The 18,797-nt window shown below is 52.9% G+C and overlaps 2 protein-coding genes across 2 annotated transcripts in view; one reads left to right on the plus strand and one right to left on the minus strand.

The window, feature by feature from the left end:
• Positions 1-7,980: 7,980 nt before the first annotated feature.
• On the plus strand, positions 7,981-12,927 carry KCNK15 (potassium two pore domain channel subfamily K member 15; the record flags this gene model as incomplete). Its single annotated transcript, XM_081291442.1, has 2 exons — positions 7,981-8,269; positions 12,227-12,927. 2 exons carry the CDS (start codon positions 7,981-7,983, stop codon positions 12,925-12,927), a joined length of 990 nt encoding a protein of 329 aa, XP_081147568.1.
• A 1,060-nt stretch (positions 12,928-13,987) lies between these two features.
• Positions 13,988-18,797, minus strand: part of RIMS4 (regulating synaptic membrane exocytosis 4) — a 54,783-nt gene continuing 49,973 nt past the window's right edge. The window contains exon 6 of the mRNA XM_081292261.1: positions 13,988-18,169. Within this exon, the coding sequence (XP_081148387.1) occupies positions 17,951-18,169 (219 nt within the window). The 3' untranslated portion in view covers positions 13,988-17,950. The remainder of the gene's footprint in view (positions 18,170-18,797) is intronic.

Genomic DNA, 18,797 nt, shown 5'->3' on the forward strand with positions numbered 1-18,797 from the left:
AACTTGACTGTGGACTTTTCAGCCTTCAGAACTGTGAGCAGTAAGTTTCTGTTGGTCGTGAATTATCCAATCTAAGGTATTTTTGTTATAGAAGCCTATGTAGACTAAGACAGCCCCAGGGTTGAAGGACTGTCATGAGGATTGTGTTAGTGACTCTACCACGCGGCCTGCGCAGTGGTTTCATTAATGAGGTTCTAGGCATAAAGTTAGTTAGAAGAGATCAAAATAAAACACACAGACAGTACCTTATTTATATTGCTAGGTCCGAGACGGCTCACCTCTCTGGTTCCCACCTCTAGCCGCCCAGCAGGGCAGCGAGGATTACTCAGGGCTAGCAGGAGAGAGAGAGAGTGAACACGCCTGGGAGTAGCCTTTTATTGGGGAAACAAGAGATTCAGGGGAGAATTCCATCCAATGAAGGTTGAGGGGGGCTGCACTCCAAGGTCAGGGTCAGTGATTGGGTCCCCGAGGTCAGTGGTCAGGCACACCCCCACACGGATGGGCTCTCTCATCAGGAAAGGGTCGGGAAAGCTTCGACAGAGCCAAAGCGCCTCAGGCCCTTAACGGGAGTCACCCAATCACGTGTCAGAATGGCTTCCCACAAGTGACCACAATACCTGGCAAGATCTGCTTAGAGGAGCAAAGATTTATTTTGGCTCATGTTTTAGAGGATTCAGTCCACTGTCAGCCAGCTCCATTGCTCTGGGCCTATAATGAGCATCATGGTGGAAGGTATTGCAGGGGAAAGCTGTTCAGATCTTGGCAGCAGGGGATGGGGAGAGAGAGGCCAGGGAGAAGACAAGTCCTTTCAAGGTACGTCCCCAGTGACCATCTTCCTCCAATTAGGTTCCAACTCCATCCAGCTCTCAATGGATTAATCCACTGACCAGGTCAGAACCCTCATGATGCAGTCATTGCCTAAAAACCCACCTTTGAAACTTGCTGCATTGGGGACCACGCTTTCAGCACATGAGCTTTTGGGGACAGTCCAGATCCACACCAGTAAAAGGATTAAAGGCGATCATAACTCCAAATGCTTCTAGACTTCATGGTAGTTTATACCCGGAGTCTTCAAACACTGGCCAGTGAACTAGTACTAAAAATAAGGGCAACAGTGAAATCCCGTCAGGTTAATGAATCCTATCTGAAGGACAGTTCTTTACTCTGCCCCTGATTATGTCCCTCCCAACTTGAGAGGTTATAAAATGGATTCTTCTACAAAATGAGGGTGATTGAAAACAGTACTTGTAGATTTTTCCCCCCACTGTTCTTATGTTGCAAATGAAGCTGGCAACGTTGCTTATGCTGGTAAATATTTTATGAAGTGTGGTTGTTTTATGAAAACCCCAAAGTATGAGAATCATTTCTTCTTATCACCACATAAATATCCCATTCGTATTATCACTTAGGACTTAGGACTTGATGGGCTGGGGTTGTGGCTCAGTGGTAGAGCGCTCGCCTAGCACATTCGAGCTGCTGAGTTTGATCCTCAGCACCACATAAAAATAGGTAAATAAAATAAAGGTATTGTGTCCAACTACAACTAAAAAATAAATATGAAAAAAAAGAACTCAGGACTTGATCTTGACCTGGCATAACCTTGAATAACAATAGGAATGAACAGGTACTGAGATTTCAATGTCCCCAAACTGATCTAAATATTTCCTACTTGTAACTGGTGTACTGAATAATCCAAACTTGGTGAAAGACATACCTAGATGAATTCAGTTTCTTCATTTCCTTCCAACACTTTCTGTCGCATCTCTCTTTCATGCCTCCCTGTCCAGTTTGAATATCCAGTCATATCATATTTAACAATTTCCTAAATCAAGTTTAACCTTTCACCTTGATGTTGTATTGCTATCTAATTTAATAAACAGTTAAATAGCCTATGTGCACTTTTTAAGACAAGGTAGAGGTAGATACTATTATTAATGGCATCTTTGAGATACTGAAATCAAGAGAAGTGAGGCAATTTCCCCAGGTCACACAGCTAGTAAGTTATGGGCACAGGATTCAAATCCAGGTTGTTTGGCTCCAAAAACTTGCCTTTCAACTCTCTGTTCCTCAGCTTATGTAGGCCGAGGGGGCTGGGCTAGAGAGAGAAAGGCTAGTATAAGCTTCCTAAGAAAGTCCCATAGGTGAGTCTTGTGGCCTCCTGAAACATAGTATTTAGTACCTGGTGTCCATCTTGTGGCTTTAGCTGGAAATCTGAGATGATAAGAAGAGTCCCATTTAAGAGTCTGCTACACATTGTCATCTAACTTAATTTTTTCATATATATGTACACATACACACACACACACACATACATATATATATATATATATATAGATATAGATATAGATATAGATATAGATATAGATATAGATGTTGATGGATCTTTATTTTATTCATTTATTCATTTTTATTTATATGCGGTGCTGAGAATGAAACCCAGTGCCTCACACATGCTAGGCAAGCGCTCTGCCACTGAGCCCCAGCCCCAGAACCTAACTTAATCTTCATGAAAGCCCTACCCAGTCAGTGTATTAAATAGGCTAATGCTAGTTGCTGTAACAAACAAGGCAGGTGCATCTGGTTAGACGGCAGCCTTCCTTCACAGGATGATCCGGTGACTCACATGTGTGACTCCACCATTCCCCAGGGTTCGGGGGCCTCTGCACCTACACTGCAGACAGGAATGGAGAAGCTCACTGCTTCCTAAAGGCCCTTCCTGAATGGAACACTCCCACTCTTCCTCCATACCAACAGTGCAGGCTTGTCCCACTGCCCCCAAACTTCCGGGCACTGGGGTGTTTGGCTGGACAGGGGTCTTCCAGAGTCACTTCCACATTATGGAGTCTCTCCCAGAGTTAGCATGACAAAGATGCTCCTTATCAACCTGGTTAACCCACTCACCAGACTCACCAGCGCTCTGCAGCGCTCCTTCCACAGCCTCCTGAATGCCAATGGCTAGCAGGCCACTTGTCCCCTTTGGGTGTCGGCCATGGAGTGGCATACTTGCCAAGAGTCTGTTGGGTTCGTTCCCAAACCAGTTTGCACCAGCCGCACTTGTTATTGTGAGGAGGTCATTGAATTCAATATCCCTTAAGCTGGTGAAATACGAGTGCAAAAGGAAGAGATTTATTTCTGTGAAAACTCAATGAGGATTAGTTGCTACAAAGAAATCCTGTTAAATTAGGTGTGGAAGAAACAACCACAAAAGATCTGTTAAAAAGAAAAACCCACAAGAATCCAGAGGGATTGTGCCATCAAGTTGCTACACAAGTGTCTGCAGGTCCTCACTTAACTGTAAATAAACCCAAATTGGAAATCAGAAGACAGATCTGGCTGTAGTTTATTTAAAGAGGACAATGTGCAAGGCCATAGGAGAACGAAGACTAGATTGGAAAGTGAGGGCATGTTTATGTTTTTGAGTGGATAAAATATTCAAGGTATACATCATTTAAAAGAATTCCCTCTTATGTCATTTAAAAGAATTGGTAAGGGCTGGGGATGTGGCTCAAGCGGTAGCGCGCTCGCCTGGCATGTGTGCGGCCCGGGTTCGATCCTCAGCACCACATACCAACAAAAGATGTTGTGTCCGTCGAGAACTAAAAAAATAAATATTAAAAATTCTCTCTCTCCTCTCTCACTCCCTCTTTAAAAAAAAAAAAAGAATTGGTAAGAAAATTACCAATAGTTACTAATTTTAAAAATCTAAGAGAAAGAGTATAGATATCAGCTAGACTATTTTCTCAATTTTCATGTGTATCTGAGAATTTTCACAATAAATATTTTTTAAAAATCCTTTTCCTCTGTCCATCTCTCCCCTATTTTTCCCCCCTGCTGTTTCTTTGGTCTGAACCAGAGGGTTCTTCTGAGGATGAGAGTGAATGGGACATTTGTGGGGCAGTTCCTATGATCCAAGCACGAAGCAGGCCTCCCTCCATTTACTCCTTATGACAATGCTTCAATTCCTCCCTACAGAGGAGGAAACCCAGGCCCGGAAGTTTGCAGTAATCTGCTCCCTGTCATGCGGCCGAGGAATGGGGAGCCCAGGAAGGGGTGGCTGTCTGCTGAGCTCTTGCTCCTAACAGTGGCCCTTCCCTGCCAGCAAGGAGTCTGTCCTGGATCAGGTGGCCCCTGCTACCATACAGTAATGGACCTCAGCCACCATAGACAGGGGCCTGTCCCTTCCCCCTGCCCAGGCAACCCCTCCTGTCCCCAGCAGCTTAATATATTGGAATCAAGAGACGGCAGAAACAGAGGGAACAGAGCTCACAATTCACAAGACATTTGGGCTGGAAAGGGTGAAGCAAAGAGTCTGAGGCCAGAAAAAAATGTGTATTAAATAGGCTAATGCTAGTTGCTGTGCTGTCCCATGCTTTAGCCGCTAGCTGTATGGGGCCATTTATAGTCAAATTCATTAAAATTAAGCTGTGCTTAAAACTTAGTTCTTTTATTGCACTAGACACACTTCAAATTTGGCTACTACACTGAACAGGACAGATACAGGACACCTGCATCATCATAGAGAGATCTACTGCACAGCGCTTGCGTGGCGTGGAGGGTAAGATCGCAGGGAGACTGTGCAACCAGATCGCTGGTTTTCAATGTTACCCTGGGCCTCAGTTTATTCACCTGGAAGATGGGGATAATAATGTGAGAAGCCCATGAATCTGGGGCCAGTGGTTAGTCAGTTAATCAAGACAAATCACACAGTTGTCATTTGTTCCCCCAAAGAACACCCTCATCTTCCCGGGAACCGTGGGGCTCTGGCCTGGAAACACTGGTATTTCCCTGGCAATAGTCAAGGTTCCATCTCTCCAGGTCTTCAACCACAAGGTTTTTCTTCCAGTGCCCAGAACATTCTGGAAGACCTTAAAATCCTACCAACATCATTCTTGAATTAGCAAGAAGCAGCTTTTACTTTCTTTCAGGCCAGATCTCTAGATGATAATCAGGCTGCAGAAAGGCCACAGCTGCCATCTCCAAGTAGCTAGTATCTGATGTCCCCTGAGGTTAGAATAATCCATTCTAACAAGAAAGAGATCTTATCAGGAAAAAATGGCCAGGACCTCTGGTCTTCTGGAAAATCACTGAGCTATATTTTAAGTATAAAAGTCAATCTCTTAAGATTACAATTGCCCTGCAGAATAAGCAGTTTGGAAAGGGGAGAGAAGAATGAGTGGGGTGGGGGGCTGCTGACAGGAACCCAAGCTCTCCGTGTTGAGTGCTTGTTCACACATTTCCATTCAGTGTCCACAGGAATCTGTTAGGCAGCCATCCCCAGCCCCAGAGTCCCAGATGCTGAAACCAAGGCTTAAAGAGGTGAACTCACCTGCCCAAGATGGAATGTAGGCTGGCTCTGCTTTCTCAACCACTACCCCACCAAGGGTGGCCTTGTACGAGTCCCCTCTCTCATTCTGGTCTCACCTTCCTCTCCCTGACATGGGAATGGCAAGGCCTGGCTGGCTCACAAAGCTTTCGAAAGGCTCTAGACTCAGATATGAAGGGACTGAAGGGTGCCTGGGGCTCACCTGGTGGTTAGGATTACTTTTCTGTTGTCCTCAAAATTGACACCCTTGGAGCTCTGCAAGAAGAAACACCCAGGCCTTCTCGAGGGGTCATGGTTGTGACACTAGCACAACAGGACAGAGGAAAATCACTAGGTCTCCTGATCCCCAAAGCAGGAAGGAGACAGAAGCAGGGTATCTCAAGGGGGGGCCTCGGGTGTTGCTGTTTTTGGTGACTGTTCAGCTGACGATTTTCCAAGCTGAGAAACACACATACACAAACTCTAACCTCCTCTGCCTTAAAATAGAGCTGCTGAACCAAAAATGCCAAGTACAGGGCAGAGTCACCTGCCTGGAAGGCAGACAGTCCCCTCCCCCCAGCCCCAATAATACCCACCCACAGCAGGTGCATTAGACAGAGCACCTCTCAGCTGTGTGTCACAGGACCTTTGCAGAGGAGGGGGAGTGTGGTGGCCCAGGCTCCCTATTCCCTTTTCAGGTAAGGACAGCAAGGTCCATGGAGCTGAGGGGGGAGGGAGGGAGGTGCCAGCAGCATCAGTCCAGACAAGTATTGTGATCTCAGGAGTCAAACAGCCCCAAGTTCAAGTCCTGCCTTGGCCATGACCTGAGAGTGAGGACTTGGCAATTCTACCCCGTGCCTGCTTCCTGGACACTGAAGTAAGGGTTCCATGTGAAGTCCATGAGATGTCCAGTCCAGACAGGTCTCCCCAGCCTTAGCCTTGACCCTGCTTCTGGAAACATATTTCTTTATCTCCTCCCTGCAATCCGGTAAAATTAGGGTGGCTGCAGGAAACAAGGCATGGGGAAGGCTGGAGCCAGCTCGGGGACACACTAAGGCTTCAGCAGAGACTTGGGGAGGCTGGGAGCTCCCTGTTTGGAGTCCCCAGCAGGCTTACCAGGACGCTGAAAACAGTGTCACTGGGTACTGGGGAACTGGAGTGGGATCCGGAGGAGTGGGGTCAATGGAAGACCTAACACTGAGCCGTTCAGGCCAAAGACCAGGGGCCACACTGAGTCCTCTCCTTTCCCCGCCACATAACTCATCAGCAAGTCCTAGCCCTCCACATATCAGAGTAACAGCCCCAAATCTCAGGGGCTTCACACAATGGAATAGAAGTTCAAAATGAGTGTTCCTGATGGTACATGGCCTTGAGATGTCTCTTTAGTGTTCTGCATTCAGCCTGCAGGTGGGGAACAAGGGGAGCACTTTAAGAGGCCAGACCTGGGAGTGGCAGACATCACTTCTGCCCATTGTCTACTGTCTGCAGCTTGGTCATGCGGACACTCCCAGACACCAGGAAGACCCCTTAACATGCTGGCTGGGAACCCAGCTCCACTTTCTTAAGGTACTCCAGATTCATCCAGTTCTCTCCTTCTTTTTTTTTTTTTAAAGAGAGAGTGAGAGAGGAGAGTGAGAGAGAGAGAGAGAATTTTTTAATATTTATTTTTTTAGTTCTCGGCTGACACAACATCTTTGTTGGTATGTGGTGCTGAGGATCGAACCCGGGCCGCAGGCATGCCAGGCGAGCGCGCTACCACTTGAGCCACATCCCCAGCCCCAGTTCTCTCCTTCTCCAGTGCCATGTGCATGAGCCAGACCACTTTAACCCACTTGGAGTTACACCAGCCTCCCCTCTGCTCTCTGCCACCTTCCCCCTTCGACATGGCAGCTCTTTTTTAAAAAAATTTTTTTAGTTGTAGCTGGACATAATACCTTTATTTTATTTATTTATTTATTTATTTTTTTGTGGTGCTGAGGATCAAACCCAGCGTCTGGCACGTGCTAGGCGAGCCCCCTATGGCTGAGCCACAGCCCAACACCACCACCAGGCTCTTTTTTAAAAATGTGACTCAGATGGCTGTGTTGTGTGTGTGCTGCGGCAGCCTTTCTGTAGTTTTCAGTCCTGCCGAAGAACAGACCCACATAAGACCCTGTGCCAAGTCTCTTGTCTCCCTTCTGTCCCCCACCCCACCCTGCACCCCAATTCTCTGGACTCCAGCCACACTGGCTTCCTTGCTGCTCCTGGCTGCCAAGCCTGCCCCCTTCTGTTTGGAAGCAGAAACCTGCACTGGCTGCCTGGGTGACTCACCTGGGTGACTTTCCCGACCACCTGAGCTGCTGCTCAGGAGCATCATCCCAGGGCACTGCTTTCCTCTTTTTCACACGGTCCTGAGTGACCTTCGTGTGTGTTAGCCAACCCTGCTACAGCTTTGTTTTCACCTGGAACCCTGTGTGCATCAGTAGGTGCGGGGTGGACTCCTGCCGGATGATTGACTGACGGAAGGAAAGCGGGCGCGTGGAGACGGACTTCTGCAGACCCGGGCCGTCAGGGTCTGAGACCCCGGCGCCGGCAGGAGCCGAGGCCGACGCGAGGGGGCGGGGCGCGGGGGAGGGCAGGCCCCGCGCTGCTGTCGGCCGGGCGCTGCGCGTCAGCCGTCGGGGCGCGGGCCGGGCGCCATGTGGACGGCGCGGGCGAGCGCGCGCACCGCGGCGCTGCTGCTCTGCGTCCTGTGCTACCTGCTGGCGGGCGCCGCCGTCTTCGACGCGCTCGAGTCCGAGGCGGAGAGCGGCCGGCGGCGGCTGCTGGCCCAGAAGCGCAGCGAGTTCCGGAGGCGGTTCGGCTTCTCGGCCGAGGACTACCGCGAGCTGGAGCGCCTGGCGCGGCAGGCAGAGCCGCACCGCGCCGGCCGCCAGTGGAGGTTCGCCGGCTCCTTCTACTTCGCCATCACCGTCATCACCACCATCGGTGAGCCACCCGGCGCGTCCCCTCCGCGCCGCCCGGTCCCAGCCGCGGGCGCCTCCGGGTTTCATGCCACCTCCGTCCAGCGGAGCAACTTTGGACGGGTCGAGCCTCCCTTGCCTCCTGCCGAGTAGGACTGTCAGTCAGCCCAGGCAGGACCTGCAGGCGACAGTGTTAGTTGAGAGGCTGGCGCGGGAGTGCTCGGACACGCCCCAGGGGCTGGGGGACAGACGAAGTGGGGCTGCAGGACCAATTGCCCAGAGTTGCTTCCTTGCCCCGTTGCATCGCACCAGCTGTGTGACCTTAGACGAGTTGCTTAAGCTCTCAGAGTCACATTTTTCTCTTCTGAAATTACAGCGTTTATCGATTAGCTCTGTTCCGGTTTTATGGGGAGATTATTATCAAGAAGATAATAGGTGCAAAAGTTTTAGCGCACTGCCTGACACAGAAAGCACTACCAAAAAAAAAGTTTCTTGCGTTATAATGATAATAATTATTATCATTACTCCATGAGAACAGAGACCTCGTCTGTGTTAGTCACTGCTGTCTGGCCCAGTGCCTAGCCCATAATAGATGCTCAATAAATATTTTGTTAATGGAATGACTAATTACCACAAGCTTTGGACCACACCCTCAGGGATCAGAGCAGTTCTTTGCAGCATCTGGGCCACCAGCTGTTGCCATGACTACCGTCTGACTGGTACCTACTGAGTCTAAGTCTGGGGAAACCGCAAAGGAGAGAAGCCTGCGCTGCAAGGCTCCAAGCTTGGTGCAGCCACCCCACAGGTTCAGCTCAGGATGTACAGGCACCTCCTTGGGCTGGGAGCAGTCGTCTGGAAGTCCCAGCCCTGGAAAGAGTTTCTCCTTAATGCTCTTGCAAGAATGGGAGCTGTGGGCTTAGGGGTGGAGTTCAAAGCACAACTTGTACAATTACATGGAGTTTTGTGTTCCTTTCCACTGCCACCTACCCTCTCAGGCAATTGATTGTACCTCTCTGAGCCCTGGTTTTATCAAAGGCAAAGTGCAATTGTTCCTACCTCACTGGGTGGTTGTCAGGTTTAGGTGAGGTCAAGGCCCAGTTCCTGAGGCTAAGGAGGCACTGTTCACTAGTAATAATAATTCCTTACTGTCAACTCTGCCTCCAGCTCCCATTCAGCCCTTTTGCCCCCTCCTGTCTACATAGGTACCACTGCTTCTCTATCTGGGTTCAGCCTGAGACCGTCCCTGTCACTGTGTCACTGTGGATGCCACCCCACCCACCTTTTCTGCCCTTCCCTACATTTTTTGGAGGCCGTCCAGATGGGTTTGGCTTCCCTCCTGCCTGTATCCCTCTGACATGCCTGTGGAGCCCTGGGAAAGAATAACTGAGTGGAAATAGGAGTTTGCCTTGGCTGACCACTTGGGGGCGCCACCACCTGCACGCGGGTGTGGTCTGCGTTGCAGACAGCCCTGCACCAGGGCCCAGGAACCTGACCTCTGTTTGGATAGAAGAAAAGCATTCAGAAGCCCTGGGGATAGTGGCTACCAACTCAGGCCCTGGGACCTTTGGGCAGCTTCCTTCCTCTGAGCCTGGTTTCCTTATCTCTAAAATAGGGATAATAATGTCATCTCATATGGTCACCAGGAGGGCTAAAGAAAATAACCCATGTAGAGTACTAGTATGTTTAGTTACTATCATTATTTGTTTCGTTATCTGCCAAAATCTGGCATAGCCTAGAGCAGTGGAAACAGCATTTCCTGGACTCTTATTCCTAAAAGAGGCCCTTCTGTCTCCCTCTAGCATCCCCTCAACTTGATTTCAGTCAATAAACTTTTATGGAGAAGCCATGGTTCCTGCCCTCAAGGAGCTTAAGTCTGATGATGGACAGAATCCCCTTTAAAAGGACAGAGGTAGGGGCTGGGGATGTGGCTCAAGCAGTAGCGCACTCGCCTGGCATGCGGGCAGCCCAGGTTCGATCCTCAGCACCACATACAAACAAGGATGTTGTGTCCACCAAAAACTGAAAAATAAATATTAAAAAAAAGGACAGAGGCAAACTGTCAGGGCCAGGCAGGAGCACTGTGGAAGGCAGCCTTAGTTTTTTAGCTGTACAGTTCTTTGCATTGATGGTGTGAATAGTCCACAAGCCCACGGCACACACTTCACAGGGCGTGAAAAGGTGTTAAATGTAAAGGAAATCTTCCGGCTGCCCTGTCTCTTAACCCATCACTTTCTCTCTCAATCAGATAGAGTCACCACTTTCTTGTGTATCCTTCAGTCTGTATTCTCTGCCAATGTATTCCTTTGAACATAACACACGTCATAGGGACATTATATCATACACATAATTTTGTCTCTTGTTTTTTTCACTTAATATATTTTGGTGATTTTTTTTTTAATAACAGTCCCTAAAGAGCTGGGTCATCTTTTCATTGCAGTTAGCAGGGCATCTCAATCTCTGATCAACTGACATCTTGGCCTGGTGGTTCTGTTGTGGAGGTGTCCTGTGCATTGCAAGATATTAGTATTTGTGGTCTCTATCCTGGAGAGCCAACAACACAGTCACCCTCCCCTTCCCCCTAGTTGTGACAAAAATGTCTCTAGATATCACCAAACGTCCCTTCAGGGGAAAAGCACTCTGGGCTGAGAACCACTACTGTGTGGTACTCCATCTTTCAGATGGCACCATGATGTATGTAGCCAAGCCCCTATTGATGGACACCTAGGTTGTTCCTAATTTTTGCTAGGACTGAAAATGCTACTACAGTGACTACCCAGAGCATATGTCATTTTGCCCACACGTGAGGGCTAACTTCCTAACTGTGAAACTACCTACCTAGACCGGAAGGCTCGTGTATTTTACATTCTGGCCAGTGGCACGGATCTGCTGGAAGAGGCATATTCTGTTGGAGAGACCCACCTGACTTCTCCTGGTTTATGGACCCTTGAAAACTATTGCTTCTCTCTCCAGAAAGAGGCACCCCCCATTCTGCATTAATGGCATCCTGATGCAAGATTCAAGGAAGTCCTCTCATGTCTTGATCCCCTATAAGAGTGAGGGGTACAGTGAAGAAATCCCTACACCAGATCCAAACAGAATCAAGAGGCATTTAGTGAGGGCTGGCCAATGGCAGAGGCGGAGGTGAAATTTGGAAAGGGAGGAATGGACTGGGGGAGAGGAGAAAAGGCCACCCAGCAGGGAGAAGCCATGAGAAGCAGCCTGTGGGGGTGGGTTCTGCTGGCGGGGAAACAAGGCATAGCCAGAGAGTGGGGTGCCAGAGAAGGGGTGCGGCTGGAGAGAGGCGCCCGATCAGGAAAGAGCTGGGATGCCTCGTGAGGCTGGGACTTTACCAGTGGACACTAGAAGCCTTTGCCTGGCTTGGTTTGGTTTTGTGTCCGAGGTACACTTACACCTAGTGAAACAGCGACTCTCAGAGCGTTGAACCATTCCCTCGGCCTCTGGCTGCTCTGTACTTAACTCCTGTTAAGTTCTGTACTTAACCCCTCTTCCAACTCCAGAAACTGGCAACCACGGATCTGTTCTCTGTCCCCATAGCTGTGCTAATCCCAGAATGTCTTTCAGTGGAACATGTGGCACATTCTACCTTTTGGTTTGAGATCCAGCTTTTGTGGCTGCAAGCAACAGTCGGTTGTTCCTTTCAATGCCACAATAGAGAAGCAATAGTTTTCAAGACTCCATAAACCAGGCAAAGTCAGGTGGGTCTCTCCCTTGCTGGGATGTGCGACAGGTTGTTATCCATTCCCTAATGGAGGGATATTTGGGTTGTTTAGTCTGGGGAGATTACGACTAACCACTCAAGGTCTTAAAGCCAGGGAATGGCCTGGTTAGGTCTGGCATTTGAAGATGCTCAGCGGGCTCTGGGATGGGGGGACACCCAGGGGCAGGCTGCCACCAAGGGTGTTGAGGGTGTTGGTAGACAGAGCCGGGCTCTCACCACCCTCCCTCCGCTCTCCCGGCACAGGGTATGGCCACGCGGCGCCAGGCACAGACTCGGGCAAGGTCTTCTGCATGTTCTACGCCCTCCTGGGCATCCCCCTGACGCTGGTCACCTTCCAGAGCCTGGGCGAGCGGCTGAACGCGCTGGTGCGGTGCCTCCTGCTGGGGGCCAAGCGCTGCCTGGGCCTGCGACGGCCCCACGTGTCCACCGAGAACATGGTGGTGGCCGGGCTGCTGGCGTGTGCCGCCACCCTGGCGCTCGGGGCCACCACCTTCTCGCACTTCGAGGGCTGGTCCTTCTTCCACGCCTACTACTACTGCTTCATCACCCTCACCACCATCGGCTTCGGGGACTTCGTGGCGCTGCAGAGCGAGGAGGCCCTGCAGAGGAAGCCGCCCTACGTGGCCTTCAGCTTCCTCTACATCCTGCTGGGGCTCACGGTCATCGGTGCCTTTCTCAACCTCGTCGTCCTGCGCTTCCTGGCCGCCAGCGCCGAGGGGCCCCAGCGTGCTGCCCGCCTGGCCGGCTCGCTTCACCGGGCGGCGCCCGAGAGCCACGCGCGGCCCCGCCGAGCCCCCGGCCCCGGGGGCTCCATCTGTGGCTCCTGCCGCCGCATCCGGCAGCTGGAGAGGTGCGCCCGCGACAATCTGGGCTTCTCGCCCCCCTCGAGCCCTGTGGCCGTGCGCGGCAGCAGGGCAGACAGGCCCCGGGCCCGGTCCATCTGACAGCCCTGGCCAGGCGGGGTCAAACCTGGTTGGGAGCATCTGGAGCATCTCCCAGCGCACCCACCCGGGGGCTTGGAGAGGAGCCAAGGCCTTGAAGTTGTCTTCTGCAAGGAGTGGCTCCTCACTACCTTCTGATGCTCATCTCCTGCAGCCCCTCAAAAATACCTTATGGTGCATCATAAGCACTAGCTAGACTGTAGGCACTCCGTAGGTGCAAATCCTAGTCCACATTGCTGCAGGAAGGCCTGGCCACATCAGCACCTGGGAGAGCCCTTGCATAGGACCACCTTACTTGCTGGCCCTTCAGAGGGGAGACTTGTGGCTACGTGTTTTGTGAAGAGATGGTGTCATGTGCGGCAGGGAAATGTACAACTTTCAGCACTGGAACCCTATGGGGAAGCCAGGTGCTCAAGCTAGAAGCACGGAGAACAGATGCACGGAAGGAAACCTCCCCAGCAGCCATTTTTTGCACATTTAAATGACTTCTTTCTGTTCACCCAGCCTGTACAGAATTACCCACGTTTGAACGATCACCCCCACTGCATAAAGCTGATCCTTTGTCCTTAGCCAGCCCCACTCCCAGATGAAGGAGATCTTGCTGACAGCCCCTATGTCACTAGGACCCCGCCCCCAGGAGGCAGCCTGGTGCTGTGGGATGAACTTTATTTGGGGTCCTGCCAATCACCAGCATTGTGACTTTGGGAATCTCATTCTTTCCTTGGGCCTCAGTTTCCACATCAGTAAGACAATTGGGTGCATTTAGAACCCTGCTCCCTCCTGTGCATCTCCAGCAGGGCTTTCCCAGACAGGTCTCAGCCCCATTAGGGGATTAACAAAGACCCTGGTGGGGCATCCTGGCATCCCACAGCATTAAGACCCTTAGAAACTTTATCCCTCCAGAAAGAACCATCTCAACACAAACCAAGAACAAGCCCAGTTAGAAAAGCCAAAAACTTTAATGTTAACATGAGCTACATGGTCATGAACACAATGCAGTGTGACCCACTCCAACCCAGGGGCCCCAGAAACCCTCCCTCCCCAAAGGTCTGGGCGGTCCTGCTCCTAGAGAGGGCATAAGGAAAAGGTGGGTGGGAGGGCCCCCAGCCTGAGGACCCAGGGTCCCGTTAACCCACCACCCCCTATAGGAGGCAGTTGTAGCATCAAAGGGCTCAGAGGTGACACCTTTGCCCCCATTCCAGCCTCCACTCGGCCCTCACAGACGCTTTGGGTGAAATGGGCATGAGCCCAGCCTCGGGCCTCGTCAGGTGAGCTCTTGGGCTCAAACACTTTCGTTCTCTGAGGTGCTGCTCTACAGACATGGGCCCTCCCAGAGGGCAGGGGAGCTGGTACAGGGGGAGGGAGGGGGTCGGTCCCCTCGGCCCAGCACAGCACTGCTGCTCAATAAATAAATGCAGGTGACCTTGCCTGATGCAACAGCTGTGCCTCTGAAAGGAGCGGAGCTCGTGGGGTTCCGAACACTGAAGCACCCCCGGGGCTCCTGGCCTAAGGAACTGGGTGGCGAATCAGGCTGTAGAGTGGACAGCCGTCCCCTGAACTTCCAGCTGACCTCCTGGGGAAGAGTGAGCTTAGAGATGCTGGTCAGGGCTCAGCCACTCCCTCACAGCGGGACCTTCGCCAAGCACTTTCCTCTCACCTTGCCCTCTTGGTGGAGTCCACAACACAGGCTGCCCTCCACCTACTACCCAGGGCTCCTGTGGGGGTCAAGGGTATGAACCTGCAAGTGTGGAGAGCACTAGAGGAGGCAGGCCTGGACAGGTGAAGGAGAGCGGGGAAGTCCCCAGAGGGTGGGTGCCTCTGCCCACTCCCTGTGCCCTGGCCAAAGCTGGTGTTTCTAACTCTCCCTCCAGCCAGTCCTGGAGAGCTATGGCCCTGGACAGAAGCCCCAGCCACACATCCAAGCCTGGTCCAATCCTGCAGGCCCTCGGTCAGCTGGGCAGCCTGCTAGGAAGCCTCGGTCCCCTGGCAACCCTCTCCCCGAAACCCAGAGAAGACACTGGCCCAGGAGGTGGAGCACAGCAGGGGTGTGCAGCCCGGGGCTGAGCTGGAATACGGTCCTGGCACCTGCCCTGGCACGACCGTCTCCTGGTGCAGGAAGGAAGCCTGAAGGAGCCCCTCTTCTGCCCCAGCCGCTGACTTGCAGGGGGTCCTGGGCAAGTCGTTCCCCACTGCTGGGCTTCAGCTGCCTAGGCTTTTGTAGGGATTACAATTTGTCCTGCCCCTATTTGCGGACCATTAGGAGGCTCTGAGGAGCGGGAAAGGGAGTGTGGCATGTGGCAGCCCCTTCATCCTGGTATGGCTCCAGCTCAGCCAGTTGGGAGGAGGAAGCCCAGGCTAAGGGTGCCACTGAGTGCCTAGGTGACCCCAGGGTGGCTCCTCCTGTGCCAGGCTAGATCTCATCTATAAAGTGGAAATGGACTAAAGGTCCCCAAAGCCCTTTCCCTTAGTATGAAAAGGCATCTGGACAAGGACGGTGGAGATGACACCCTCCCATGGCACCCCTGCATGTGACCTCTGCCCAGAGATGGAGAAAAGAATTGTCCCCTAGAGACCCCAGAGCTAGAAAGGCCCCCCAGCTCCACCCTTTCTGCTCCTATCCAAATGGTGGAGTCTGAGTTGGCAAAGGATCAGACAGCAGCGGGGACAGGCTGGGCTTGAAGGCTGCCCAAAGCTAATGATGAAAATAATCACTCCCCCTCCCCAACCCCCCTCCTTTGGCGAGGACAGACGATGGTTCCCATACCCAATGGTCACAGCCCCTCCTAGGAGGGCACGTGCTCACGATGATGATACAGAGAAACAGGGCTCCAGCCCCCACCCCACCCCTCCAGGAGGTGAGCGAGATTTCACAGAACAAACAAGAAAATCATTGGGGGGGCCTCGCTGACCACCCCAGGGGGTAATTATTGCTTTGGAGAGCTCTCTCTCTCTCTCTCTCTCTCTCTCTCTCCCCTCCCCCCACCCCAAGGCTCTGCAGACACCCAAGGGAGGGCTCAGATGGAGGGGGGAGGACAAGTCAGCATGAGCTCCCTCCCCCTCTGCTTGGGACAGCCAGGCTCTGCCCCATCCTTGAAAAGTGGCCCCTGAAAAACCACAGCAATGATGGATAGAAAGAGAAGCCCTCTCTCCTCTCCTGGCTCAAAATATCTCAAATGGTGTATAAGAAACAAACATCAGAGAAATCACAATGTTTAAAAAAATGGGGGAGGGGCTGACGGTGGGCCTTGGATAGGAGCCCACTGAGCCCTGCTCCCTGGGCCCCAGCCTCAGGATTCACCCCTGCACGGTCCTGAGAGCTTCTGAAGGCCTCGTGGACAAGAGGAGCATCTCCAGCGCTTCTTGCCGTGCAACTAAGAAGTTCCATGGAGGCGATGGAACGCAACCAGAATTTTAAAGGACACCCTGGGCCTAACCAGGCTGAGGGACCGAGAGTTCCACGTGGAAGCAATCCTCGGTGGAACCGAGCAGCTCAGGTGTTCCCAGTGGAAAATGCGGCCCTGATGGCACCCAGGCCCTCTCGGCAAGGCTCGGCCACCCTCAGGAGTGCCTTATAAAGAAAATCGGTACCAAGGGCAAGTAATCAGAACGTTGAGTACAGCGGGCAGCTCAGCTACGACCCTACAGCAAGAGGAAGGAAGGGGAGGAGGAGGAGCAGCGGCTACCAGCAGGGCCCAGCCAGCCAGGAGACAGCTCCTGGAAAGTCCTCGGGTCTCCTCTCCACCCCGTAAAAGACTAGTCAGAGCTAGGAACAGGCCCCGGGTGGGAACACTAAGTCTACCAGCTAACTGGACTACGCCCTACCCCGCAGGGACTAGATGAAGAGGAAGGCGGAAATGTGCTTCTATAAAGACAGACCAGCCAGCCTGCGGCCTCCAGAGGCCTCCCTGGCATGCGAAAGGGCTTGGGGCCCAGCAGGGAAGGCAGCCGCCCAGGCTCCCAAATCTCAGCCCCTGCAGCATCCCACTCCTTCCCTTGAACCAAGACAATCAAGGGAACCAAGGGGCTGTGCCTTCAGTGCAGGATGATTGACAAAGACTAAAACAGGGGGCTCTAATGCCGCCCCAGACCCCTAAACTGAGGCAGAGGGGTAGAAAAGATGACCTTCAATCTCATCCAACAAGAAGGGTCCCCCTATTGGAAACCCTTACCATGGCACCGCCAGTCCCAATCCTAGCTTTCCCCAAGCCCCCTCCAACCCAGCACCCCCCACATGCTGAGACGGCGATCTCCCTGGGCAGGGGTTCTGGAACCTCAGGGTCCCACAGCACTTCTACCTAAACACAGGTGACAGTGTCCTTCCAGTCCACCCACAGTTCCCAGACGAGTCTGTCACAGTGCCATGGAGCAAAGGGTCCCCTTGCCTCCTTTCCTTCAGTTCCTGCTGGACCTCCATTCCTAGAGCCACCGGCAGAGGGGCAGGCAGGAGGGGATGGACAGATTGACTCGGACAGCTGCGGCAAAGCTCCTTCCACGGGCAGGCAGAGGGAGGCCCAAGCTCCTCTTCAAGTGGGGGTTGTGGGCCCCAGGAGCTGGCTCTGGATCCTTGCGAAGCTGCCCGGTCGGCTCTGGGGCAGGTGTCCTGCCTGAACCCGGTGCCGCAGGAAAGACACTTGCTGGTAATTGGCACCATGGAGACGGCCGGCTGGGTCCTCGACTTGGCTCTGGGCAGCAGCTCCCGAGGAGGCAAAAGGGGAAGAGGTGGGACAGTGTTTGGGCAGGTGGGGGTTTGCTCTGCCACCTCCGTCGTCTTCCGACTGCAGCCACATCCACCAGGTCGAGGCCAGCCAAGTCAAAGTGCGCCAGCCCGCTGGGAGAGGGAAGGTCTCGGGGAGGAGGCAAAGAAAGGTGAGGAGGGGCCCGAGGGGGGCAGGTCTCCCCATTCTGCTTCCCCCGCTGTGGGGGAGAACCCCATCCTCCTCTGTTCAATGTGCCCCTGGGCCTGGGGTCCCAGGTCAGGGCTGGGTGGTCTCCAGCCATCTCGGGGAGCCCCTCCCCATCCCCGGCACTAAGATCGCTCACCACAGGGCCCCACGGTGCTCTCAAGGGACAACTGGGATGCCTGCCGGAGCAGGGGGCCTGTGGCTGGGTCCACCATGGAGGAGGTGGGGAAGAGCTTGTACCAGCCCACGGCCAGGGTGGTCAAGTCCAGCTCCTCCAGCAGCACGCGGGCCACACCCATGAACTGCTTCCGCTCCATCCGCCCGTAGTTCCCCCACACGATCACCTGCAGGGCGAGAGACACGGGTCTGAAGCCTGCCCAGCAACTCACGGGCTCCAAACAAGAACCTGAAGTCCACACACAGGGTCACGGTCAAACGAGGGCTGGCTTCGTGGCCATGTGTCTAAACAGGCCGTGGGCTCCACCTCCCCCAACCCTACGCAAAACAGTCCAGTTTCACCGTTGTCTAATGGAGGCCCAGAGTGAAATCCTTTTCCTGAGCTTGCTCCTCGGAGAGCTGATGGGGAGCCCACTTCCAGTGCGTGGATAGATTCGTTTTCACTGGTGCCAAGGACTGACCGTCCCCACCACTTATACACTGAAGCTCTAAGCTCCACCTCCTAAGACTGGGACTGTGCTAGGTCATCAGGGGTATCAAGTTAAGTTAAACTGAGGGTGGGCCCCCATCTAATCCGACAGGTGCCCTTTGGACACATGGAGAGACACCAGGGGCATCACTCATGGTGAGTCTGTCCCACTGTGACATTTGTCGGGTCATCCAGCAGCAAGGACCCATGTCGGCTTTCTGCTTCCCCACTCCCTCCACATCCCAGAAGGGACCTGCCTGAGGACCAGAACACACAAACCTTTGTCCAGCAGGCCAGGGGTGGTCCTGAGATGGTCTTCAGGCTGT

Source organism: Spermophilus citellus (genome assembly GCF_964194105.1).
Source record: "Spermophilus citellus genome assembly, chromosome: 4".
NCBI lineage: Eukaryota > Metazoa > Chordata > Mammalia > Rodentia > Sciuridae > Spermophilus > Spermophilus citellus.